At 40.5% G+C, this 26,127-nt stretch overlaps 2 protein-coding genes across 3 annotated transcripts in view; both read left to right on the plus strand.

Moving 5' to 3' along the window:
• LOC133499869 (glutamate rich 3-like) overlaps positions 1-22,363 on the plus strand; it is a 35,765-nt gene extending 13,402 nt beyond the window's left edge. The window contains exons 3-9 of one of the 2 annotated variants that reach the window (XM_061818271.1): positions 19,098-19,292; positions 19,364-19,541; positions 20,188-20,371; positions 20,557-20,654; positions 20,807-21,196; positions 21,307-21,477; positions 21,837-22,363. In XM_061818271.1, the coding sequence (XP_061674255.1) occupies positions 19,098-19,292; positions 19,364-19,541; positions 20,188-20,371; positions 20,557-20,654; positions 20,807-21,196; positions 21,307-21,477; positions 21,837-21,910 (1,290 nt within the window). In that variant the 3' untranslated portion in view covers positions 21,911-22,363. The remainder of the gene's footprint in view (positions 1-19,097; positions 19,293-19,363; positions 19,542-20,187; positions 20,372-20,556; positions 20,655-20,806; positions 21,197-21,306; positions 21,478-21,836) is intronic. The other variant, XM_061818272.1, reaches the window with a different exon arrangement.
• A 552-nt stretch (positions 22,364-22,915) lies between these two features.
• On the plus strand, positions 22,916-24,837 carry LOC133500013 (NLR family CARD domain-containing protein 3). The gene is made up of 2 exons (XM_061818544.1): positions 22,916-23,118; positions 23,935-24,837. The coding sequence occupies exons 1-2, from the start codon at positions 22,919-22,921 to the stop codon at positions 24,527-24,529; spliced, it is 795 nt and encodes a 264-aa protein (XP_061674528.1). The 5' UTR covers positions 22,916-22,918; the 3' UTR covers positions 24,530-24,837.
• The last annotated feature ends 1,290 nt before the right edge of the window (positions 24,838-26,127 follow it).

The raw sequence follows: 26,127 nt of genomic DNA on the forward strand, positions 1-26,127 counted from the left end.
CCTCCTGCAGTGTGTGCAAACCTGGTGAACAACTACAGGAAACATTTGACCTCTGTAATTGCAAACAAAGGCTACTGTACCAAATATTAACATTGGTTTTCTCAGGTGTTCAAATACTTATTTGCAGCTGTATCACACATATAAATCATTTTAAAAAAATCATACATTGTGATTTTTGGATCTTTTTAGATTATCTGTCTCACAGTGGACATGCACCTACGATGAAAATTTCAGACCCCTCCATCATTTCTAAGTGGGAGAACTTGCAATATAGCGGGGTGTTCAAATACTTATTTTCATCACTGTATATACAAAGAGGAATGCGCCAACCACACATGAGCTCACCTCTCCACATTACTGCAACATCGGATGTCGTCTTCCCCACCCACTGTGTACATCCTGTCGTCCAGGGTGCCCACAGCCACTTTGCCCCGCTGCTTGACCATGTGAGCTGCAGTCTTCCATTCATTATACTCGGGGCAGAATTTCTCAACCAGACAGGAGGGATCATCCTTAGTCCATCCCCCCACTGTGAAAAGGAAACCGCAAATGTCCTTTTACATTTGTCATTAAAGATACACCGTCCTCTTCTAACCTACCAAATATATGAATATTTAATGTCGCAAAACAAACTGGTGTGAATGAGCAACAAACTGATTATAAACACATACAGATAGTAATTAGAAGTGAAATTCAATGTACTGTTGCACATTAGACCGATTGACTTCAATCATTCATCTTTTTTCCATACCCCTTATCCTCACTAGAGTTGAGGGCATGCTGCAGCCTATCCAAGCTATCTTCGTGCAAGAAGCTCTCTAAAAGGTATCATCCAAATGCTAATTTTATTTATATATTTTGAATTTAGGCTTCATTTATATTATGTGATGTTACCCATTTAATACCAAAGGTGTAGTTTTACATCTTTTAAAACTTGATCACATTATCCCACAGACGTAGTTTAACATCTTTTTTTTTTTTTTTGCGGCGGAGGCTTTGATGCAGCAGAGGGGGCTGATGTCACTTGTCACGATAGCTTTAGGCCTGAGACCAATTTTAATGTCCATTAAAATGGATAATAGATGGCAGTAGTGCAGGATACAACAATTTTGTAAAAATAAATCATTGTGGTAATTACTTTTAATTAATTGCTAATTACTACAGAACGGAAAAAGGGAGAAGCAAACATTTTTCTTGATGGAGCTCTGCTATCAGGGTAAAAAAATCTTTGTTCCCTGCAACAAGCTATCGCTTTGTTTTTATTAATGTCTTTGAGGGAGTAGTCTGGCACAATGTGTCGCCAGAGTCCCTCACAGAATGGAAGTAGAATGTCTCCCTCAATGGAGACTAAACAGGTGGCGCCATCATGGCGACATTAACACCTACTGAATGTTCTCCTATATGTCTCCGGCTGTTTGGATTCAATATTATCTTACATAAGCGCTTCCACTACGTGAGCAGGCACTGACCCATAAACATCATGTCAGTGATAACATCTTTGGGGGGAAGCTTGCTTTGGCGGGTGCTACTGCAGTCGGACGTCGACATGCGGCGGTGGGGGCCGGAGCCGCCTTTGCCATCCTTGACTACCATGTGCTGAGGCTGTGGCTCCTCAATGGATTCCCTGGAAATACAAAAGTAAAGATATTCAGTACATACATAAAGCACTCATATGGAGGTGCTGGACATTTCATATATCATACTTATGTAAGAAAAAGACCAAAAGGGCGTGAAAACCAAAGAAAAGGTCGATGGATGTTGTGAGGGAGGACATGAGGACAGTGGGTTTTAGAGAAGAATATGCACGAGATAGGCCTAAATGGAAAAAGATGACACGCTGTGGCAACCCCTACAGGACAAGCCGAAAGGAAAAGAAGAAAAATGCAATTAGGGATAGTAATAAAATAAACGAGTAATAATAATCATGCTCAGTTATGGTCGCTGAGCACAGAGCCAGCCTAAGGCATCACTGAACTACACAGTTAAAGGCCCTGTGAACACTAGTAGACCCTAAGAGCAAATGATAATTATTTATTTACATATACTGTAACATTTGTGACATTGAGACCAATGTTGGCAATCCAATTTCCTACAATGATGTCATAAATGACGTACTTTCCAGAAAGGTGCCAAGAATCACAGGTTGAGTGGGACAGAGTAACATAAGAAAGGTAAACATTTGGATTAAGATAATTCAGTTTTTTCCCCTTTTTTTTTTGAACTAAAGCATTTGCACATTTGCACATAGTTTTGTGTTTTAAAACTTTTTTAATTTGCATCAGGTACGTCTGTTTAGAAGAAAAATAGAATGTCTGTCTGTCTGCCTGCCAGTCTGTCTGTCTGTCTCTCTCCCTCTCTCTCTCTCTCCTTTATGTTTTCTTAACTTATTATTCTAGTTTTCAGTTAAACAGGTTTTGGTTACCATTTTAAGGGGCAAAGTTCATTATAAACTTACAATCAGGAGAATGGAGTGCAGTTATATACAACAAAATAACAGAACATGATTATAAAGGAACAATTCATGGCATAGAGACTTGGCTTTAGGACATAATTTTTTAAAAGCTCTAAATAATTCTAGATGATTAAAAATGAAATTTCTTTCTCAGTACTAAGGAAGCGATAACTGCCAATCAGTTAAACTTTTTAAATTTTTATCTGAAAAAAAAATAATTTCCGATTTCATATGTATATCGTGTTTCAAATCAGAAAATGACTTTGCTCTAAAGCACATGCTTTTCATCAGACAACAATAATGATCTGGCTGTAGAAATGCAGTGACCTCAAAGTTCGTATTAATTTTCTATTCTATCGATATACAGTGAAAGCAATTGATCACAAACACAGTAGAGCCCCTTACCCTTGTTCATTGTACACTCCCATGTTTTATCTTCTTAATATGCACCTCAGCGTTTCTACCTTCACCAAGGCCACGTGTAGTCTGCCATTAAACGACCAGCTCCAACACTTTGGTACTGTAAACACCCTCGGTCACTTCAAGGAGAAATCTCACCCTTCCTCCGAAACATTGCCCACCCTCTTGGTGATGTAACCCTTTCTAGTGATTCACCCCCCATCACTGGAGCTTGAAACCCAAGACTCCTCTTAAAGATTTTATTTGTCATCTGTCACATTAGTGAAATTGTTGACATGCTCCCACTTTAAGATGAGACTGCATCAGTTGTTACTTTGATGCTGGAGTGGGGCACATACCCTTTGAAGGTCTTGTTTTTGTCGTTTGTAAAAAAGTTTCATATGAATATGCAGGTGTTCCCTATAGAAGTTTTCCCTGAGGCGTCATGATACCATGGAAATGTTTTTTTTTTTTTTTTTTAAGAATGAACTGTATAGCGTGCTGTAAAGCTGACGTTAGCCAGTAGCCTTCATTAAGTTCCTCAAAAACAACTCAACCACACATTATATTGATACCTGTGAGAAAATGCCTTACACTAATCAAATGATGGTTTGATTCCCTGTCTGTCCCATTTTAAGTGGCGACCCTGCCATGAGGCAGTCTTGTAATCGTCTCTGTACAATATTTATGACATCCACTCCTTCTCGCCCACAAATTTATTTAGATTTTTTTCAAGGAAAATTTTTACAGAACTAAACTTTATGGGTTTTTTTTCTGGCAGTAAAATCCCAGGCACATGTTTTTGTCAATATTTCCATTCATATCAGCAAGAGTCACTTATTTTTCTGTCATCCGGAATTACTCTAGCGTGTATTGTTCACAAACATGAACTAGTCAATAGCGTCTTTGTTAATGTGATGGAAGCAAAATGGAAATGATCCCATCATGGAGCCTCTGCTTTTTTTTGCATATTTGTTCTTTCCAAATTGTTTTTTTTTCTTCCCAAGTTCTCTGATACCGATCATCAGATCATGTACTGCAGATTTAGATATATAAACCAATCACATGCAGCCCCACAGATGAAATGAATCTTTGCAGCAACACTTTTCATGACTAAGCTGCAAAAATGGTGACACGTGGCATTGACGCCTGCCCGCCAGATGAATTATATCATCTGTAGATACCCACCTCTTGCATAATACTGAATATTGTCATTTGAATAATTACAAAAAAATTACAGTATACCGAAATGTAAAGGGTTCTTCAGTGGACCATGCTGCAATCACACAATAACTATGCAAACTTGAAAAAAAAACATGCATGCACATATTACAGTGTACATATTGTCTCTGGTGGAGGGGACAAGTTGGGAAAATTTAAAGCTCACTCACACATTTTACATTGAGGGGATGCATTAGAGATCTGTGATGTAAAATAAATGTAGTCAAACCCAATTCTTCCTCAGACTCCCTAGTTCTTCGAGTTAGATCTCACCGTCAATCATAGATGAATGACAGCACTGACAACTGAGTCACACTGAAGGCGTTAAAAAAAAGAAGCTTATCATATTTTTTCTAAATTGTGCAAAATGACCTTAGATCACCGATCTATTTTACTGACTCATTTTCAAGATTGCTTCATCATTTTCGCTTAAAGCATTTTCTCAGCTGTTAATTTAGTCTGGGGCTAAAAGTGTGGATACCCAAATCTGTCCAAAAATGAAAATAAAATGACTTATGTTCCGGGTTATCTTATTCAAATAGATGGGCTTTATCCTCAACATGCTCCAGAAGCAACCAATGTGAGCAAAGTAATCAAATAAACCCCAAGTAAAACTGACCCAAATGCACCAGGAGAAGCGAAGATAGATCCCTTCTGATTATCCAGCTAGAAGTGGTCAAGATTTCCCCGGTGGCCCGTTAAGATGATCCAAGTTTGCCCTCCCAGAATCAACACCAAAACACTTTGGCTGGCAGCTTTCATATGGTCACTTTATGAACTTGGCAGCTTTTACGCTCCCGCCCGGAGGCATTCAGTTGTGAAAGGCCTAATTTTTATGAGGTCAAGGGGTTTATTGAAGCCGACGAGGGTGACCAAAAAAAAAAAAAAAAAAAAAAAAAAAGCTTCTTCACGTCAGGTAAATTTGTTTCTCACCCCTCACTGATGCAGAAAATTGGAAACAATAAAACAACATATTTGTTGTCCTCCACTTAGTCAAACATCATTTGTTTCCTACATCCTAAAACATAACTTGATCTTTTCTAAAGAAGCATTATACTGTAAATATAAACCACACATGGACGACAAGGCAAGCTGTTGATCATGCACAGGAGCTCGTGTGAAGTAGCTGATAGATATTTTACATGAACAGGTGGATGCTCCATTTTTATCTCTGCAATGCCTCATGACGTCATCTTGGTAGATGATGCCATCTCATAATCAAGCTGACAAGCCATCTACCAACATAAATGCTGTAGACATTGCACAATTTGGAATCTTACCCAGTTTGGGGGAGAAACATACCTCTAAATTGGCGAATGATTTGCACCCAAAGACCTCAGTGTAGCAAGTTTAACAAATATTAACAACATTACCTCTCTCTCTTTTTTTAATTGAGTCCATTAAGAGAAGAAGAATAAGAATAAAAGAAAATATACCAAAAGTACATGAAGAAATGAGAAAGATGCTATAATGCACATCACAGCAGTACCACACATACCACAGAATTTAAGGTGAGTGTTTTTATACAGGTTAGGTTTTACACTTGTGCTACAATTGAAAATGCCAAAGAAAGCAAGTTGTAACTTCCGTTACAGATGTAGAAACATTTGTTAATTGTTATTATTTATGAATCGGATTCTACCTTATCTCTGTTGTTATCTCTCCAGTTTTTTTTCTGGTCAGCTGGTTTGATATGATTGGTCAATCATGTTTTTGTTGTTACATTTTTTTCTAATTGCACTAAAGTTACAATTACATTTTAAAAACGTTACATAAGTGAATTAACAGTTCAATGATGGGAACAGTTTGATCCTAAAATTAATGTTATTCCTTCATGTAAAATATACAGTACAGTATTTGAAATTATTACAGGACATGACTCTAAATATTAAACTGCCTCCTGGAACTGATTGTGTCCAAGGGTCCTCCGTAATGTGACCTCTTGTCAGGTAAATGGTCACGTAATGGTCTTTCTATTACTGCTGGTGACCATCATTGACAAAAGTGCAACTTAAATGGCAGCCAACCATTAAGATGAAAGTTCATTCAAGGAGTGCTTGCCATGTGTTAAAAATGGAAGACCTGCCAATGACTCATGAATGGTGGATCTTTTTATATGTGTGTTAATGCATGACAGGTTGTTAACATTCAGTTGGGGTGAAGGGAAAGTCTTCACGTTGTTACAAGAACATTTTTAAGATTGTATTTTGTTGTATCTATCTAAAACTTCTCAGCTCTTATCGTACCCAAGAGGAAGCTGTGTATTTGACCCCTTTACAGTAAGGTCTTCATGTGACTGCTGTCCTCTGATAGATGACTTCCCAAGGTTTTAGAACGTCTCGCATTCCAGAACGATGCCACAGGGCTGGGCAGCCAATGAAACGCTAAACTTCCTACAGCTGTCTCCCGGGCATGCTCTCCAAATGGATTTCACAAGAAAAAACATGTCATCATCGTAAGTGATCTTCAACTTTAACTTGTCATGAAGAAGTTATTCCCTGGAATGTGTCAGGTGGTGGCAGAGGGCAAATGCTGCTTTAGTATTTTTGGTTGCCGGGGGACTTTGGCAGGTCCGTTTTGGAAAGGGGAACTCGGAAGACGATAAAATTAACTTGAAGAACCCCTACATTAAATGTTCTTATTTAAAACAAAATGGATGAATGTTGGCGCTTATTCATTCAGTGAATGTATTGTGGTGTTTTCAGATAATAGTGACGCGACTTCGATCTTTGTGAAAGTTCAGCTGAGTTTTTGCTTTGACTTACAGCAAATTCAGATATGAGTAGAGCGGCAGTCAACTCAACTGAGCTCACATCACAACAAGCAGCAGTTTGGCCGTTACCCAAGAAATATTTTTTGAGTGCTCGTGGAAAGGATTAATTTGACCCAATTGTAATACTTAAAGTAAATGGTATTTGCACACAAACGAAGCTGGAACAATTTAGACAGTTAGTAAAAAGACTCATGTACTTATACTATTTATAATATGTGAAATTAATATTATTGCAGATTACTGAGTCTGGATTATTCATATGTCTGCATGCAGAAGGGCGGTGGACCTGTCTGTGTGCAACACATCGTGACTTGAACCCAAAAATGTGATATGAAAGGAACCACATTTCAAGTCATGCAGAAAGTATGAATTGGCCTTTACAGTAGTTGAGTGAAATGCTTCTTCCTTGTGACTGTCTTAAACTGCTGCACAGTGTCCAAGTCAAGCACAGCAGAAAGGGCAAAAATGAATTTATCATTATGCACAAACTCTTTAATTATCTAGGTTCTGTTTAATTGTTGTGCTCTTGTTGTTGTGTTGTTGTGCTCTCATGGTTTTATAAAGTGAAATAGTATTGGGTACTTTTATTCCTTATAAAAATTCACATTACAAAATTGGTATTTTTTTGGGGGGGAAGGGGAGTTACAATGGATTAGTGACATTTCTGTTCATTTCAATGGGGAAATTTTATTTAAGATGCAAGTGCTTTCAATTTCGAGTGCAGTCACAGAATGAAATCGGCATATTAGGCAGAATGTATATCAAGGCACTGCTTCATTAGGTTTGCAAATTTGAAATATTCACAACACTGAATAGCAGTACACTAAAGAGGCCAAACACAAACGCGGTCTTTGACACTGCTGAATAATTGAAAAATATAAATATAACTATATATATATATATATATATATAATTGAAAAAATCCAAGCAATACAATATTTCTTATGTGTAAATGTGAAAATGTGCACGGCTGTGGTTATCGCAGTGTTGCTTCATAGTAAGATCCCGTGTGCAAATGAAAGATATTCATGTAGATGGCCTTTAACAACCTTTATGACACCCACACACCATGCACTGCACATTTGTAAAGTTAGGTACGTGCTGATGGATGCAATCTCAAATCAGAAGTATCAGCACAGAAGATGTGACCAATGACAAGTGTTGTTATTGTCAACCCCATAGACAACACAAACGCTTTAGGATTCATTCTAAAACTTCTCCATTCAACCAGAATGTAGTTATCATGTAGCAGCACTGGATTCTTTTCCTAGTCTTGCCATTAACACGTGTTACTAGGCAGAATTTACACAGCTGAAGCATAACTAACCCAAAGGCCATAGCCCAAACTGATACAGTATACCTGGAATAGTGAGCCATACAGTATATAAGATATATATTCGAAATGGAAATTAATGTCCACTTTATTTGCAAAACACCATATTTGGAAAGGGCTACAATGTCATACAAGCAACTAAATATATTTGTAATTTGGGGTTTGTAGTTATGCAACTTACATTGCAAGAAAGAGCTATTATGCAAAGATGTCCCTTGACCGATGCTGGAGTGTTGCTGTTGACACACACGCTCACACACGCACGCACACACCCAAACACACACAACAATTGAGGGGGAACTGACATGGAGGTCAATTTAAATCAAAGGAACCCAGGCAATGTAATATAGCGAGTTCTCTGCACTCACTTAATTAATGATTTCGACTGATGATTTGGAATGGACCCAGAACATATTTGACCTTTTTTTTTTTTTTCATCACTAGCCATATACATTATTCCCTTCTGTCATTTTATTCAATATGATTTAGTCCGAAGACAAAGAAGAGGAGGAAACCGGATCCAGCGTCAGAAGAAAAAGAGGAATGCACAGAGCCTACAACTGAGTGTAGGGACTTTGAATGTTGGGACTATGACAGGAAAAGCACAGGAGTTGGTTGACATGATGATTAGGAGAAAGGTTGATATTCTGTGCATCCAAGAGAGCAGGTGGAAAGGTAGTAAGGCTAGAAGTTTGGGAGCAGGGTTTAAATTATTCTACCACGGAGTAGATGGGAAGAGAAATGGAGTAGGGGTTATTTTAAAGGAAGAGCTGGCTAAGAATGTCTTGGAGGTAAAAAGAGTATCAGATCGAGTGATGAGACTAAAATTTGAAATTGAGGGTGTTATGTATAATGTGGTTAGCGGCTATGCACCACAGGTAGGATGTGACCTAGAGTTGAAAGAGAAATTCTGGAAGGAACTAGATGAGGTAGTTCTGAGCATCCCAGACAGGGAGAGAGTTGTGATTGGTGCAGATTGTAATGGACATATTGGTAAAGGAAACAGGGGCGATGAAGAAGTGATGGGTAAGTACGGCATCCAGGAAAGGAACTTTGAAGGGCAGATGGTGGTGGACTTTGCAAAAAGGATGGAGATGGCTGTAGTGAACACTTATTTCCAGAAGAGGGAGGAACATATAGTGACCTACAAGAGCGGCGGTAGAACCACGCAGGTAGATTATATTTTGTGCAGACGATGTAATCTGAAGGAGGTTACTGACTGTAAAGTAGTGGTAGGGGAGAGTGTAGCTCGACAGCATAGGATGGTAGTATGTAGGATGATTCTGGTGGTGGGTAGGAAGATTAAGAAGACAAAGGTAGAGCAGAGAACCATGTGGTGGAAGCTGAGAAAGGAAGAATGTTGTGCGGCCTTCCGGAAAGAGGTGAGACAGGCTCTCGATGGACAACCGAAGCTCCCGGAAGACTGGACGACGACAGCCAAGGTGATCAGAGAGACAGGCAGGAGAGTACTTGGTGTGTCATCTGGTAGGAAAGGGGAGAAGGAGACTTGGTGGTGGAACCCCAAAATACAGGGAGTCATACAAGGAAAGAGATTAGCGAAGAAGAAGTGGGATACTGAGAGGACTGAGGAGAGGCGAAAGGAGTACATCGAGATGCGACGTAGGGCAAAGGTAGAGGTGGCAAAGGCTAAACAAGAGGCATATGAAGACATGTACACCAGGTTGGACACGAAAGAAGGAGAAAAGGATCTCTACAGGTTGGCCAGACAGAGGGATAGAGATGGGAAGGATGTGCAGCAGGTAAGGGTGATTAAGGATAGAGATGGAAATGTGTTGACTGGTGCCGGTAGTGTACTAAATAGATGGAAAGAATACTTTGAGAAGTTGATGAATGAAGAAAATGAGAGAGAAGGAAGAGTTGAAGAGGCAAGAGTGAAGGACCAGGAAGTGGAAATGATTACTAAGGGGGAAGTCAGAAAGGCACTACAAAGGATGAAAAATGGAAAGGCAGTTGGTCCTGATGACATACCGGTAGAGGTATGGAAGCAATTTGGAGAGATGGCTGTGGAGTTTTTGACCAACTTATTCAACAGAATACTAGCGGGTGAAAAGATGCCTGAAGAATGGAGGAAAAGTGTTCTAGTTCCCATTTTTAAGAACAAAGGGGATGTTCAGAGCTGTGGGAACTATAGAGGAATAAAGTTGATGAGCCACACAATGAAGTTATGGGAAAGAGTAGTGGAGGCTAGACTCAGGACAGAAGTATCTGCGAGCAACAGTATGGTTTCATGCCTAGAAAGAGTACCACAGATGCATTATTTGCCTTGAGGATGCTCGTGGAAAAGTACAGAGAAGGTCAGAAGGAGCTACATTGTGTCTTTGTGGATCTAGAGAAAGCCTATGACAGAGTACCAAGAGAGGAACTGTGGTACTGCATGCGTAAGTCTGGTGTGGCAGAGAAGTATGTTAAAATAGTACAGGACATGTATGATGGCAGCAGAACAATGGTGAGGTGTGCCTTAGGTGTGACAGAGGAATTTAAGGTGGAGGTGGGACTGCATCAGGGATCAGCTCTGAGCCCCTTCCTGTTTGCAGTGGTAATGGATAGGCTGACAGATGAGGTTAGACTGGAATCCCCTTGGACCATGATGTTCGCAGATGATATTGTCATATGCAGTGAAAGCAGGGAGCACGCAGAGGAACAATTGGAAAGATGGAGACATGCACTGGAAAGGAGAGGAATGAAGATTAGCCGAAGTAAAACAGAATATATGTGCGTGAATGAGAAAAGTAGAGGGGGAAGAGTGAGGCTACAGGGAGAAGAGATAGCGAGGGTAGACTACTTCAAATACTTGGGGTCAACAATACATAGCAATGGAGAGTGTGGTCAGGAAGTGAAGAAACGGGTCCAAGCAGGTTGGAACAGCTGGCGAAAGGTGTCTGGTGTGTTATGTGACAGAAGAGTGTCTGCTAGGATGAAGGGCAAAGTTTACAAAACAGTGGTGAGGCCGGCCATGATGTACGGATTAGAGACGGTGGCACTGAAGAGACAACAGGAAGCTGAACTGGAGGTGGGAGAAATGAAGATGTTGAGGTTCTCGCTCGGAGTGACCAGGTTGGATAGGATTAGAAATGAGTTCATTAGAGGGACAGCCAAAGATGGATGTTTTGGAGACAAGATTCGAGAGAGCAGACTTCGATGGTTTGGACATGTTCAGAGTCGAGAGAGTGAGTATATTGGTAGAAGGATGCTGAGGATGGAGCTCCCAGGCAAAAGGGCGAGAGGAAGACCAAAGAGAAGGTTTATGGATGTGGTGAGGGAAGACATGAGGGCAGTTGGGGTTCGAGAGGAAGATGCAGGAGATAGGCTAAGATGGCAAAAGATGACACGCTGTGGCGACCCCTAACGGGACAAGCCGAAAGGAAAAGAAGAAGAAGAAGAAGAATTTAGTCCGAACATATGGCTTGCCCCTCCAAATTAAAGCTGAATGAAGAACCTAATGCTGTAAAGTTGGAGAACCTTTTAATAATGTATAGGTCAACTTTATTGAATGATACAACAAGCCTAAAATCTATTTTCTATACTCCTTATTCTGGTCAGGGCTGGAGCCTATTCCAGATGACGAATGGAAGTCTACATCGTATATCAGCGGCCACTAAATCACAGGGTGAATGTAAAGAATGTACTGCATTTAGTGGGGACTGATCCCAAGCCAATGCCAATGATTCCTTCGGCTTAAATGTTTTTAAACATAAATTCTGGGAGGTATTTTGGGTACGGATCATTACCAGATCCATTTCAGGACAAAAAAAACAAGTTTTGGTTTTCTCCGAGATCCTCTAATGAGAAAGTTTAGCTCATTCCCACAAGAAAACCTTCTCGTTGAGATGACAAAATTTCTCTTTCTAATGCTCTAGTCATGTAATGAAAGTTTACATTCATCTTCAACTTGGCTTCTTTTATTCATTAATTATACTGTCATATATGTTCCCTGTTTTGAAAAAAGAGAAGAAGTTCCCTTCTGCTGTCATTCTCTGACAATGGAAGCGAGTTGTAAATAAGCCACCGTTCACAGGAAGCTACGACTCCCCGAACGTAGGAAGCTACCACGAGCACCTCTCACATCTAGATTTTAATCATCCTAATGAATGAACAAGAAAACTTTCCCTAAAACAGAAAGCAAAAAAAATTATTAAATGCAAAAACTGACACAATTTTTCAAAATATTTCCAAATAGTGTGTGGAATTGTGGAGAATTGTTACCACATCTGCCTCACAGTTTTGATCTTGGAGGTTTGAATCCAAGTTCTGGCGTTTTTGTGAGGAGTTTTCTTCAGTTATTCCAGCCTCCTTCCACGCCAAACTAGTATAATTTTTTCATAACCAGTGGTATTTGGAGGGTTAACTGTTTTTTTTAGGTATTTGGTGTAGAATGTTTGAGAAGCAATGGTTTATCAGACAAGCAATCATATTTATGTACTATATTCATGTAACCATAATACAGGTAGTGACTTAAAACAAATTTGTATTTAAGTCAGAACATGGGAAAGTCTATCATTGTCTTGCACTGACGCAGGAGTCAATTCATAATCACGGATCAGTACGTATGTGGTTGTGTGAAAAATCTTGCCCAGGGTGATGTAGTAGTTTTTACAAATATTTCTAAATATGTGTCTGGATTGTCATAAAGCCCCTCTAGTGAAAAATAATTACATTGATAGAAAAGACCGGCTAACGGTGCAATGTTGTGACACAAAGCAGGGACCGATTTCATTTATTTATTTTTTAGCTAATGATGTGGTGACCCTGTTGAGTAAATGTCTCTTAGCATCCACTCAGACTGTGTGGAAAAGAAAAAAAAAACAAAACAAGAATGTAGGCATTGTGTGAGGATGCCAGAGTGTGACAAATAGGAGATACCCACTCACAGTGGAGCCCTTCACGTCACAGGCAGGAGCCTGCAGGTATTCACGGAAGAGACTCGCTCTACCTTCCACTGAGCACAAATCATCCCTCTGTTGACATCAATTTTAGTTTATCTGTCGGGATTTTACCTTTCCAACGATAACCCTCCACCTCCTACCGTCTTTGTTTGAGTGCCAATACGTGATGCTTTGGACGGTGAGCAGAGAAGAAAAATTCCGAGAGGGACGAAATGAATACAACCCACCTTCACAAGCTGGGTTAAAATAGTAGTAGCAGTACAATAAGTAGACTCAATTTAGGCTGGGTTTACAGTATACCAAATATGATTGATGAGTAGTAGAATAAGTATGCTCTACGGTACTTGTAGATCTGTATTGAACAAGCTAAGTGAAATCAGTGGGTGGGCAATGATTGTGATTTCGTAATTATCCCCCACCAAACTAATTAACTAATTGGATGGTCAGATGTGTACACCGCGACACAGAAAAGATGCAAAAGTTCAAATCTCAAGAGTAACAACCAGTAGATTCGAGGCAATATGCTAAACCCACATTCTAACTAAATATGTATGGCTGACTGCCTAACTGAATTCATCTTTGTGCCTGCAGTGTCAACTTTCCACCAATAAAGAATGCTAATGCACTGCGAAGGCAGTGTGAATAAAATGATGGTGGAATGGAGGTACTCTATGTTGTGACTATGTCTATCCAAGGTGGTTTGCATGGCGTTGGCGGAGCTTTGAGGCAGAGTTATCTGTGTAGACCTGTTTTTGAAGTCAACTTTCTTTTCCCCAGCCCTAGTGGGGTGTGATGCTTCATGGGCCTAAAACTGACACTGTGGAGCAGCTGGAAAGCGTCGGGCTCACAGTTCTGAGGTCCCAGGTTCAATCTCAGCCCTCCCTGTGTGGGGTTTACATGTTCCCCCCGTGCCTGCGTGGGTTTTCTCCGCGTACTCCGGTTTCCTCCCACATCCCAAAAACATACAACATTAATTGGACACTCTAAATTGCTCCTAGGTGTGATTGTGAGTGCGGCTGTTTGTCTCGATGTGCCCTGCGATTGGCTGGCAACCAGTTCAGGGTGTACCCTGCCTCCTGCCCATTGACAGCTGGGATAGGCTCCAGCACTCCAGCGACCCTTGTGAGGATAAGCTGCTAAGAAAATGTATGGATGGATATTTGATCATAATCTTGACTAAAACAAGTACATTTAGTGCAAGTTAACAAAAATCTCAAGGGTAGGCTTGAGAATTTCTAGAGAAGATGCTTTTTAATTAACATTTTGAAAGGTACATCACAGACGTAATAGGAAATAAATGTCGTCGAGGATACCCTGTAATCTTAAAAGCATTTTATGAAACTTGATATCAATATCACTGTGCAGAATGCAAAACTTCCATCAATTACTTTTTTTGGTGCGGTATCTTATTGCATCAGTAATATAATACTGTAATGGATTTCCCAGATGTGCAATCATGGATTGCCACAGTGGATTAGTTTCTTGGCCACCCAGAGGGAAGAAGGCTAGAGGTCGACTGTCAGCAAAATGACTGCTAATGTGAGAAAAATTGAATGTGACGTAGTGCCACACTGCAAGTACTATACTGTACTGACAAATATGCATGTGTGTGTATGTGGTGTGTGTATGTATGTCCGTGTACCCATGATTAATTACTTCAGTGTGAAAAAATTGATGTGAAATGACTGTAGCTTTGTCCATCTGCCACTTTCCAGCTCTCACAAAATGTAATTTACATAAATGTTTTCTTGTTTTGTTTTTATACCAAGGGAAATAAATTCCTGTAATCATGAAATGGAATATAGTAGGCTAAAATATGTGTGACTGGTGGTTCCATGAATGCCAGCTTGGTCCAGAATTTGTGGAAAACAACAGATATACTGTAGTCTTGGATGGATACTGGACACAATGATTGGTATGAATGTATCTACAGTCTCACTATTTTACCAATAAAGATTTGACTGCAGTGATAAAGAAACTTTATTGCCGTGACATCCCAGCCCGGTACCACAGCTCACATCAACTCAGTATGCCATCTATGCTTTGTAGTACATTGATGTGATGAACTGCTCGGTCTTCTAGCACCCTCTAGTGCCGAAATCAAATTTCACACTCCGTTTTTGTCCATGTTATCCAATTACTTCCTGAGCGTGTGTCAGTGTGCACTCTGAACAGCATCTGTGACCCTTGTGAGGTGAAGCGCCTTGGACAATGGAAGGAGGGGGGGGGGGGGCGAAAAACATAGAACTGTGGCGAACCTACCAGCAGTGGCCAGCCTGCAAATATTACCCCAAGAGCATAGAAATGCGTTACGATTCATCCAGGAGATCACAAAGGAACCCAGGAAAAGGAAAGCATCTACAGAACTGCAAGGCCTCCTGTGTCTCAGTTCAGGTTACTGTGCATGATTTCATAAAAAGAAAGTGAATCGGGAATAATTGAGTTCCAATGTGAAAATCAATGCAGACCAAAAGAACATTAAGAATCATCTAACACTTCATCATGTAAAAAAAATAAATGAAAAATGTAATGATTCTTTTTGAGCAGTACAGAGAATAACCGGTTAGAGCGACTGCCTCGCAGTTCTGAGGTCTGGGGTTAAAAGAGCACCCCAACCCCGTGTGGAGTTCGCATATTCTCTCCATGCCTGCGTGTTTTCCCCGGGTATTTCGGTTTCCTCTCACATCTCAAAAACATGCATGGCAGGTTCACTGAAGACTCTAAATTGCCCATAGGTGTGAATGGTTGTTTGATTATGTAAGCCCTGCGATTCGCTGGAAACCAGCTCAGGGTGTACCCCGTTTCCTCCTTTGATAGCTGGGATAGGGCCCAGCACTTCTGCGACCCTTATGAGGATAAGTGGCTCATAAAATAGTTGGATGGATGAATGATTCTTTTGGGAACTTTTTGAAAGGTGTCTTTTTTTGTTTTTTTTTCTCGTTTTTTACATATGGTATACATGTAACAAAGCATTTCAGACAAAAAAAAAAAAGTCATCGGTCAAACGGGGAAGTGTGATTCTATGACCTGGACAACTTTCTGTGATTGATGGAACCGGAAATTCTGTTCTTTACTAAAAAAATACTGAAAGAGAATGTTCAACCATCAGCCCGTACCCTCAAGTTGAAGTGCACTTGTGTTCTCCAGTAGATAAACAATCCAAAACACACTAGCAAGGCAACTGCTGAATGGCTTAAAAAAAAAAAAAAAATCAAATAAAAATAAAAGCCACTGGTCGAGTCAAGGTTTAGATTCGACTGAAATGCTTTAAAATGCTACATTAACAATGATGTTGTTCTGGGAGGGTCATAAAGCTGTTGTATGTATGTTATTTGGACATACAAACCCCTCCGCCACAATTAAGTGACAGCTCAAGAAAAAGACTGTATAATATGTATTTGTAAATACTTTACTGTCAACTTCAGTTGGGAAAGACATCTACTGCGACCCCAAGTGGTACCAGTCAAAATTACATTCCATGTTATTTGTTTTCCATCCATCCTTTTGCAAGCTGCTTATCCTCACAAGGGTCATGGAAATGCTGGAGCCTATCCCAGCCAATTTTACTAGAGGTGAGTCTCACATTTGAGATGTTTTTTGCTGCGTCTCTTTTCCCAGCATTTGAGTTACATTAGTGGCTACATTAAATTGGGAAATATAGAATCAAAATATTAGAAACAGATGTAAAAATGATCATGTTGTTACATAAAGTACCATGAAATGACAGTTACAGTCAAAATCAACCATTATACATAAAGGTGAAATGTATTTTATCGTGAGAGTGTCCAGAGGTTCAGGTACGGTCTACATGGACCAACACCACATACACAGCAGGTGAAGGTTAAAGGTCAGGTTGATCAAATGAGCCAGTGTCAGCTTCTCAGGTGTCACTTCTTGAAAAACTAGATAAGCCGTAGTGTTGCATCACGACGTGGGACAACCTGACAAGAAAAACAACAGGTAGGAATTCTGGCCAGTGTCTTTTGCTTTTTAACAGATAACAATTTAAAGAGGTGGTAAAACCCTCTCATGGAGTCTGTTTGTGTAGTCATTAAAAAAAAAAAAAAAAGATTTTGAAACATGTTTTATGTTTTATGGTGTCATTTACTTGGACCAACTATCCTATGAAACTATGATGCGACTGAGTTTGATGATTAGACGTGAAGATTAAACGTGGATTTGAATTACAAAATCATGACAGCATGTCACGTCATGCTTGATTGCTGACAATAAGGAAACATATTTGACTTATTAAGCTGCCTTCATTTACTCTACCACGTCTGCTCCAAAAGACATAATTACCGCTGGAGCTTCCCCACTCACTGCAATGTGTAACAACACTGATACTGAGGGGAAAATGGGTTTCAGGGAATGACGGCATCCTTCATTGACTGCAAGGGAAATTATGACTTATCCCGCTTTTCCTGCCATCTATTGGCCATCTGAAGTGCACTCATGCATTCAGTGGACACTAATCTGCAAGCTGACTCGTCTTGTAGAGGCAATCAGCCAAGCAGATGACCACGATTGGGTTACACTGTAATGCACCAGCGGGCCTCTGGTGGAAACAATGGAGCCGTGTTGGTATGTGGTGGTGGTGGGGAATCAAAGATCATTTTAACCTCATTTCCTCAGGCTATATTTCATTTTCTTCTGATAATCATGTTTGAGTGAGAGGGAGTCTCTCTTCACTGAGAAAAACAGACTCAAACATCATAATACTGAGGTCACAGTTCAGTCTCAGAATCCCATGTTTGTTTATTCATAAAGTTTTGTCACCTCCGTCTAGTTTCAGCACAGTTTCTTCTTGCTAATCAGATAATAACCTAAATCTACATTTTTGATAGTCTATCAACAGAAGGAGTGAAGTGGAAAAAATCTCTATAATATACTTTTTTTTCTTTGACATTATCTCTGGAAAAAGTTTTGAAATGATTTATTTTGGTCTCATTTTTGTAAATCAAAAAATCCTGGCTTTCAAACAGATTTGTGTTGACTTTTAATATCCACTGTTTGTTGCTGGCAGCGATGGATGAACAATGATACATTACTTGTGGCAAGTAAACAATTTTCAGACTAATTAAAAGAAATTGGATAATATCTCATAATCTCTTTTGGCAAACTAATGTACCACAACGAAAGTTGGGGATCAATATTTTAAAGCAATTGTCGGTTTGTGACTTTTTAAAAAATGCTACTGGCCACACCGGATACGGCCGCTGATATTCTCACTGACCGCGTACATCATAATTAAAACTTCAGTAGCCTGTTACGGATTCTAAATACTTCTCTCCTCACATCTTTGAAGTTATCACCTCTCTACCTGTATCAGTTGACCTGATGTAATGGAGGCGTACCAGAAGGAATCACTGAGAGGAATCGGGCGAACCAGCCAAATACTTCTGCGTGATCTCTTTTCATTCCAAAGAGGAGGCAGATTAAGTGTTCTTCAAATACTTTCAGTTGTCACCTCTCCAAGAAATAATCTTGACAGTACTTTTGATCTGTTCATCAAATCCCAGTTTAGTCAGGTCGAGACACTAAAATGACACGCTCCGTTGCCAGTTTGCTCAGAGCAAAAAAACAAACTGCTCCTCCTGGAGAGTCCATTCATGTTGGAGATATACAAAGTAATCTTTCTAATCTTAACACCTTTATACAGTGTGGGCTGTTTTAACGCTGCTCAAGATATCTAACTCACTCGGTCATATTTAAGAGTCCTGTGGGACCACGGCGATGCAATATATTTTCATTTCTAACACAAACCCTCTGAGCAAAGGATATATTTGCAGAAGTTATCTATTTCGAGTAACTGAACAAATAAATATGTTTAGAGCTGGAACGTCTAAAGTTGGAGATTGCAAATATCTTGCCAGCTGTTGCCCCGGGGACTGATAGCAAATATTAACCTTGATTTGAGAGTTGATTAATTTTTCCAACTCCTCAGTCCTACTGAACACATTCGCCTGATAAAAACTTTGTCTTTCGTGTATAACGCTGCATGTGTACCCACAGCTGGATGATCCAACAGCTCGTTCTCGCGGTGCAAACAAAGATGACATTTACCTACCAGCCATCACCAGGAAGGCCTCAAATTTCGCGTCAACCAGAGGAAGTCTTAGTCAGTCCTGCCCTTATCTCAACCATAGAAGAAGGGGTTCTTTATCTTCAGTTAGCCTGCAGAAAACTCGAGGTTACGGCAGCAAACAAGTTTGTGTACTTTTTTGTAATATTCTGTGAAAATGAAGCTTGCACGAAGCTAACTTCCTCCGTACTTTTAGAGCTATCTCAATGCGCAAAGAGAGGCAAAGAAATCCAACGTCACCGTGACCATGCTCTACCTAGGACAAGGCCACCGGGGTTCACGGGTGTGGTCGAGTCAAGATGAACTTAAAGTGCTCCAGCAAGTCAACAGAGGGGAGAACATCTGTGTCTTCAAGGGCTGGGTGACTCCAGGAGGTACCGTCATTGTCCTTATGTCTGCTCTGATTGGACGGAATGGATACAATTCAGCTTCAAGCTCTTTTTGAAACCTATGGATAAAACCAACCATTTAAACATCACCCACTTAGTGTTTTCCAAAGGTATTCAGTGATTTATTGACATTGTATGCTAATTATTGACGCATTGCTCGGGGTATCTTCCTGACTCATCCCAACACTCTTGTTTTCCCACATGCGAGAGTACAATCTGTTCCTTGACGCTGGTCGATTTGGTTGTCTTTCAAAATATTATTTCCCAAGGTGATCAATTACACTTGGCTACTGGTTATCATCTCCAAGTCTCATAACAGTGTCTTCACTGTCTGAAGTCATTTCTGCTTAGAAGTGATTTCACCATAAATTGTGGTAAAGAGTTTTCTTCTTTTTCTCATGTGTTGCGAAAAGCCAAAGGAAAAGCCTACAACTCACAAGCTCTAAATCATTTGGTGCTGGATTGAAATTAGGTTGACTGACATGCTTATTTTTTTCAAGTCATCTTAAGTGAAGACTACAAACTACAACAGTTTACAGCACTCAACTGGTCCATTTTCACCGATGTTTTGCTCCTTTTGTACAAACAGTACGTTAAATGTGGGCAAAAACTGTTAACTTCCAACTTTCAGACCTATTCACCTTCGTCTCTCAAAGACACAGAGGATTCCCCTTCAGTGCTTCCTTGTATGTTAACGGCATGAAGGTGGCGCGACTCAGCTCCTGCTGCGAGTACCGTTATGCGCCCGGCTTCCAACAAGGCAAAAAGAGCTGCTTCCGGCTGTCCTGGCTCACTGGTGGGATACCTTGTCACAGGTTGGATTTCGGCACACTCCCGGCTGAAAATTGCAAATTGCTGTCCTGTCGTAGCTGTGACAATACTTTGGGCCAACCTTTTCTTCTGCAGACATAATGCATTGTGAAAGGTGTAATGGGATACACATTGCATGACATAAGGGGCTGATGTACGAGCCAGTCTGAAACCTTTTATTTTTTTCCAGATGCACAAGTCTTCGAAACAAATACAGCTCTTGCCAAAAACTGAACGACAGCACAAAGGAAAGCTTATTCCTCTCTCTAGTGCACAGCTCTGGCAATGGTACAAAGCTTGAAAAAAATGAGTGTTTCCATTTCTTCCTAAAGCTTATTCATCTGCTGTTCTTTTACATTAGGCCCAGTCGTTAATTTTGATTTGATAGCTAAGACAAAATGTACAGCAAAGTTTTATTTTCTCTTGATGTTGTCTCAAAGTCACAAATGCTGTTGCAGTGGAATCGTGTCCATCATCCCCCGTGTTTATCCCAACAAAACTGAACATTAAGTCAGCAGGAAGGACAAGAAGACATGGCAAGGACAAGGATGGTGGCTCCACAGACAGCGAGGAGCCCCCGGCCGCTGCTATTAAAGAGTCCTCCAAAAAGAGGAGACGCAAGAGTCAAACTAATCAGAGCGTGAGCAAAGACAAGACGGCTACAAGCATCAGACGGGACAGTGAGATCTCCCGGCGGCCGACCTTGTCCCAAAAATATGAGGGCCAAGTTTCATCTGCCAGACAGGAGCTGGAGCACAAAGAAACAACTGGCAGTAGTGAAGCACAACAGATCCAAAAGCTGAACATCAACAAGACAAGCAACGTGCTCGGTGAGACCGAATTCGGTGTACCCTTTTTGCATCCGTATGTGCTTTCCACATTTAACTGTCTTTGGGGGGGATAAGCTACCTTAAAACAACAGCGGTTTTTGTTTTTCAAGACTTGTTACAGGATGAGGAAGTATTGACTAAGCAGACACTGGAGAAACCGAGGGAGTCAAATGGGAAAAGCAGAAATTGGGATGGACGGACGGACTTCTATGAACAATGTGTGCAGATGAGCGTGGAGCTGGAGAAGAGCCCAAGCAAGCACAACTGGCTCCAAGCAAACAGTGAGCAAGGAAACTGCAGCCAAGTGGAAAAAGCTGGAACATGACACCAGTGTGATTTACATAATAGGCAGAGAAGGTTAAATGCTGTAACAAAACGCAGTAGAAGCCATTGAATTAAACTACCAGTTAAACGTTTGAACACATGTAGCACAATTGAATGAGAAACGGTGTCCAACATTTTGACTGTAACGTCATTTATAGACTGGAAATTCATTTGAGTGGAAGGTTAAACAATTCCATCAACATTTTGAAATATAATTCAGAAGTTGCACCCCCCCCATATACTATCGTTTAATCACTGTAACAAGATAATATGAGTGCTGATATCCTTGGATCCTACTTTGTATTCTTTGTGAAAGTGTTACAGAGGCGTCGGCTCCAGAAGAGACTGGCGTTGAGCCCTAAAGCTCCAAACTCAGATGTGGAGCAGTGAAGAGAGCGAGATTGCAGATGGAGAGCCTGAAAAAAAAATGAACAGAACAAGGGAAGAGAGGAGAAGGAAGACGAAGTAAATCCTGTTCATGAACAAGACCTGCAAGCTCAGGTGTGTTCTGAACACATGGAACTGTCTTTTTGGCTCCCGTTCTCCTTTGAATATGTGTAATTAGTGGTGGAGCTAAAATTGCCAAAAGAAATGTTGTCTTGAGTCCTGATGGAATAGATTTTTTTTTCTTGGCTCAATCTTGAGTTTTTTTTTTTTTTTTAATTTACAGATTGCAACCTCATCTTGTAAACAATCCCACATTGGTGTTGTGGAAATGAAGTTTCACAATTCTTGTTTTCACATTAAACCCAGATGAAATGTAGGTGTGTGCGCTCACTGATTTTGTAATTATAGGATTCTACATAAACCTCATTATGTTTGTTTCATGAGAAATCAATGCAATCGGTGTTAAAAAGAATGTGATCTAAACAAGTACTCAACATTTTCTGCATCAATAGGGGGCAGTATGTTCATAAGGAAAGAATGACTGCAAACTGCAGTCTATGCAGTCTGCAGGGCAGGTTTGAATGCAGAGCAAAATAACTTTTTGGTTATCTAATTGTATATTTCGCATTTGGAAAGAGAATTATATGCTGATTTGTTATCAATTTATTGGCTCCGAAATTAATGAGAAATTCCTCTCAAGAGTTTGGGTCACCTGAAAACCCTCAAAAGGCAATTGCAAATGTTTTGCAGGAGATTGACGATGATATTTCACCCTGAGGTTAATTGATCGGAACTAGGATTTAGATTACATCTCTCGTCTTCCCACGTGCTCTCAGGCAAGTACGACGTGCATTGTGACATTTTTCTAACTCACTTTTAATTCCCTCATGACCTTATGTAAGCATCAGCACCCATCATAAATCCTGGATCCAAACCAGACCCTAGAAAAACATAACACCGTTCACATGTCCCTGTGGCTTTCTTTCGGGTTTGTCGTCGTAGCTGGAAGCCATGATCAGAGTGCTGAGCACATCGGATGAGGTGGAGCAGCTGGTTCTGAGGAACACCGACCTGACGGACGACGTTCTGCTGACTGTGGAGCGTGCCGTGCCGTTCGAGGTCGCGCTGCTCAACCTCAATCTCATCGGTCCGTACGGCGCTCACATCCTGCTGGACGTTATGAGGGTGAAGCCTCAGGTCAAAGGTTTACAGTAAGCGCTGCCACTAAATTAAATATGGGGACAACATTGATCAAAAAAATATAGATTGAGGCGATTTTTTTTTTCAATTTAATCCTTCAGATCAGACCTGCATCTAGTTTTGAGACCGCCGCGATACCTTTTCCAAGAGACTACTGTCACCAGAAAAAACAAAACTGTTTCCACCCACTTACATGCCTATGGAGAATATAGTATCCCTAGAATGAGCGAGGAAGTTGTAGTACGTGGCAAAAACCCCCACATGCATGATGAGAACACAGAAAGTCCACACAGGAAGGAGCTGAGTCCCCAAATCTCAGAATTGTGAGGCAGGTGTGCACACCACTAGTGCTGCCGAATTACTGTAAATTATGAGTTCCTAATGTTGTGGCGGTGTATAGATCTGTCCATCAAATACATGTACAAGTACATAATAACATAATCTAAATGAATGGGGGATTCAGTTGCCAAGCAACCGGCAGGGACCCAAGCAAGTTACAAACAGACTCAGTTTACCATTATACTTATTTCAATAAGTAGTTCCTGATATAATGACTGAGTAGGAGTGTGGGAGCTTTATTTTTAAACTAGAACGTAAATGACAGCCTTACAGATGCCCTGTCTGCTCTGGAGACACTGTTTGTGTGGTGAAGGTCTACCAGCGACATGTGATGGAATCAATATTACAGTAATAACAACAGTTTTGGGGAAAAATAAGGTGTCTATTTGAAGTGCAGTAGATTAATAGGAATACGGTGACTCCTATTTGTGGAAATACCTCATAACCTCAGCTAATACTGTATTTTCTACATATTTTCTGTTTTCTAGCTTGTTTGGAAACCGACTCTGTGACCGTGGAGCATTCGCCCTCCTGAGTGGGATAGCAGAGCTGCAGGAGCAAACATCGAGAGCCGCCGCCATCCAACAGCAGCAGTTGCTCCTACAACGGGCAGTTCCCAACGTCACGATTGGCTGGTGTGCTTTCAAAGTGTTTTCACTTTTAGAACTGGACATCGGGGGTAACAACCTGACCGGGGAAGGGATGAGAGTGCTGGCGTCCTATATGAGGCACCACTCACACCTGCAGTATTTAGGTCTGGCTCAGACGGGCAGCGCTGACCTGGCGGCATGGAAAGAAGTTTTTGACAGTCTCAAAGGAAACAGTTCGCTAACTCAGATCATTCTAGATGAGAGTAATCTGGGCGACCCTGGGGTCAGACTGCTTGCCGACGTGTTGAAAGCGAACACCTGTCTCCGGATGGTTGATCTGGACGGGAACGGCATCGGTGATGTGGGAGGAAACGACCTCGTGGGGGCTTTGCTTTGCAGGGGCCAGTTTCCCATGAGGCGTCTGAGTCTTGCCGAGAACAACATCAGCGCCAGACTCCTGAGAAGGTTACAGGAAGAGGTGAAATGCAAATGAAATGAGGTACTCACATACCATCAAGGCTTATTTAAGGGTTCCTCTAATGGGGTCACCCAAGAGGCCATTGACACACGATTAAGTCACCACCCACCCACACATCCACATATTATCTATAGTGCTCATTATGGTCACATATAAATGGAGCCTGCTGACTACTAATGAGATGGAATATAACAGACAGGTTGCCAGTTAATCACGTGGTATTTATGAACAAAAATTCTGACTCGCACTAATGGACAATTTCATGTCTTCAATAATTCAAGAAGGCTTATTTTGGAATACGTGACATACAAAAAACATAAAAACTCAACTACAGCATAGATATGATCCCAGATCACATAAAAGTCAAACCAAATAATTTTTCATTCCAAAAATATTTAAAAACATATATATTTTTTGAAAATGATATGAAACTTGTAGGAAAGACGTTTAAATAAAAGCCAAACATCAAACGTGGATTCAAGCTTGTTTTATTTTTAAATCTATTTTTGACTAATTGTCGTCAACCCATCCACAACAGATCCACAACTACTGCACTAGATCATAATTTTTACTTACTGGAGAAAAAAAGTGAAGGCAGGTGTTAAAAAAAAGCATCTCCAGGAGGAAACTCAAAATTGGGTGATGTCCATGGACATGTCCTGAATTTTTGCAATCAGTTGCAACTATAATACAATTTGGAAAGCACCTATCCCACTTTTTTCCCCCCAAGTACAATTTAATATTATTCAAAACACTCTTTTACCGGATATGACATACGTTCAAATATATATTCTTCTTCACCAAAAAATATAGAAAAAAAAAACAGAATAACTTGTATTGAAAATGGAATAAATCACGCCAGTGTAACACATTTTATACACAAGCACTAATCCTATTCCATTTGCCCGGAGGTACAGTTTGTGCTGCTTTGTAGATTGGATCATAGAAGGATGTTGTGACAAAGTTTCGTAGAGGGTAAAGACTCAAAGCCCATTAGAATAGTAATATACTTGTGGATACATTGCTGTGCTGTTTGTATTAAAATGTTATTATTCAAAGGTACATACTGCAAAAATCGATGCGACTTGTTAGCTCGTTTATGGCGTTTGACATTATATATGAGGACTAACCTAGCAGCTCTTTGCAACACCAATCAGTGCTTTTGCTTAAATATATGTGCAAATCTATTTATTTGGACTTAGTTTTACTGTCAACATCATCTGGGAGTGTCAATAAAAACTGAGCTGTCTGCTATCTGCTAAATTGCACATCACACGCTCAGGGAGGACAGAAGGAAGTAGGCTGGTAAAATGGATTGGTGCCATCGTATCAAAGCGTTTCTTTGAGTACCAGTCTAGACGTACAGTATCAGCAATGATCAGTAACCATGCATCCCTAATCACAGATATGTCACCTACTCCACATACTTTTGAGATCCTGAAAGTGAAGATTTTTTGTTTGAAATGCCTGTAGAGTAATTCATTCATCCATCCAATTTCTGATCTGCTTATCCTTAGAAGGGTTACGGGAGGGCTGGAACCTATCCCAGCTATCTAACCCTAGACTGGTTTCCAACCAATCGCAGGGCACATAGAGACAGACAACAGTCGCAC

Source organism: Syngnathoides biaculeatus, chromosome 4 (genome assembly GCF_019802595.1).
Source record: "Syngnathoides biaculeatus isolate LvHL_M chromosome 4, ASM1980259v1, whole genome shotgun sequence".
NCBI classification, from domain to species: domain Eukaryota; kingdom Metazoa; phylum Chordata; class Actinopteri; order Syngnathiformes; family Syngnathidae; genus Syngnathoides; species Syngnathoides biaculeatus.

Coding starts and splice junctions, on each gene's coding strand:
- LOC133500013 (XM_061818544.1), top strand. CDS start 22,919: ATGATCAGAGTGCTGAGCACATCGGATGAGGTGGAGCAGCTGGTTCTG. Junction 23,119..23,934: donor CCTCAGGTCAAAGGTTTACA/GTAAGCGCTGCC, acceptor TCTGTTTTCTAG/CTTGTTTGGAAACCGACTCT.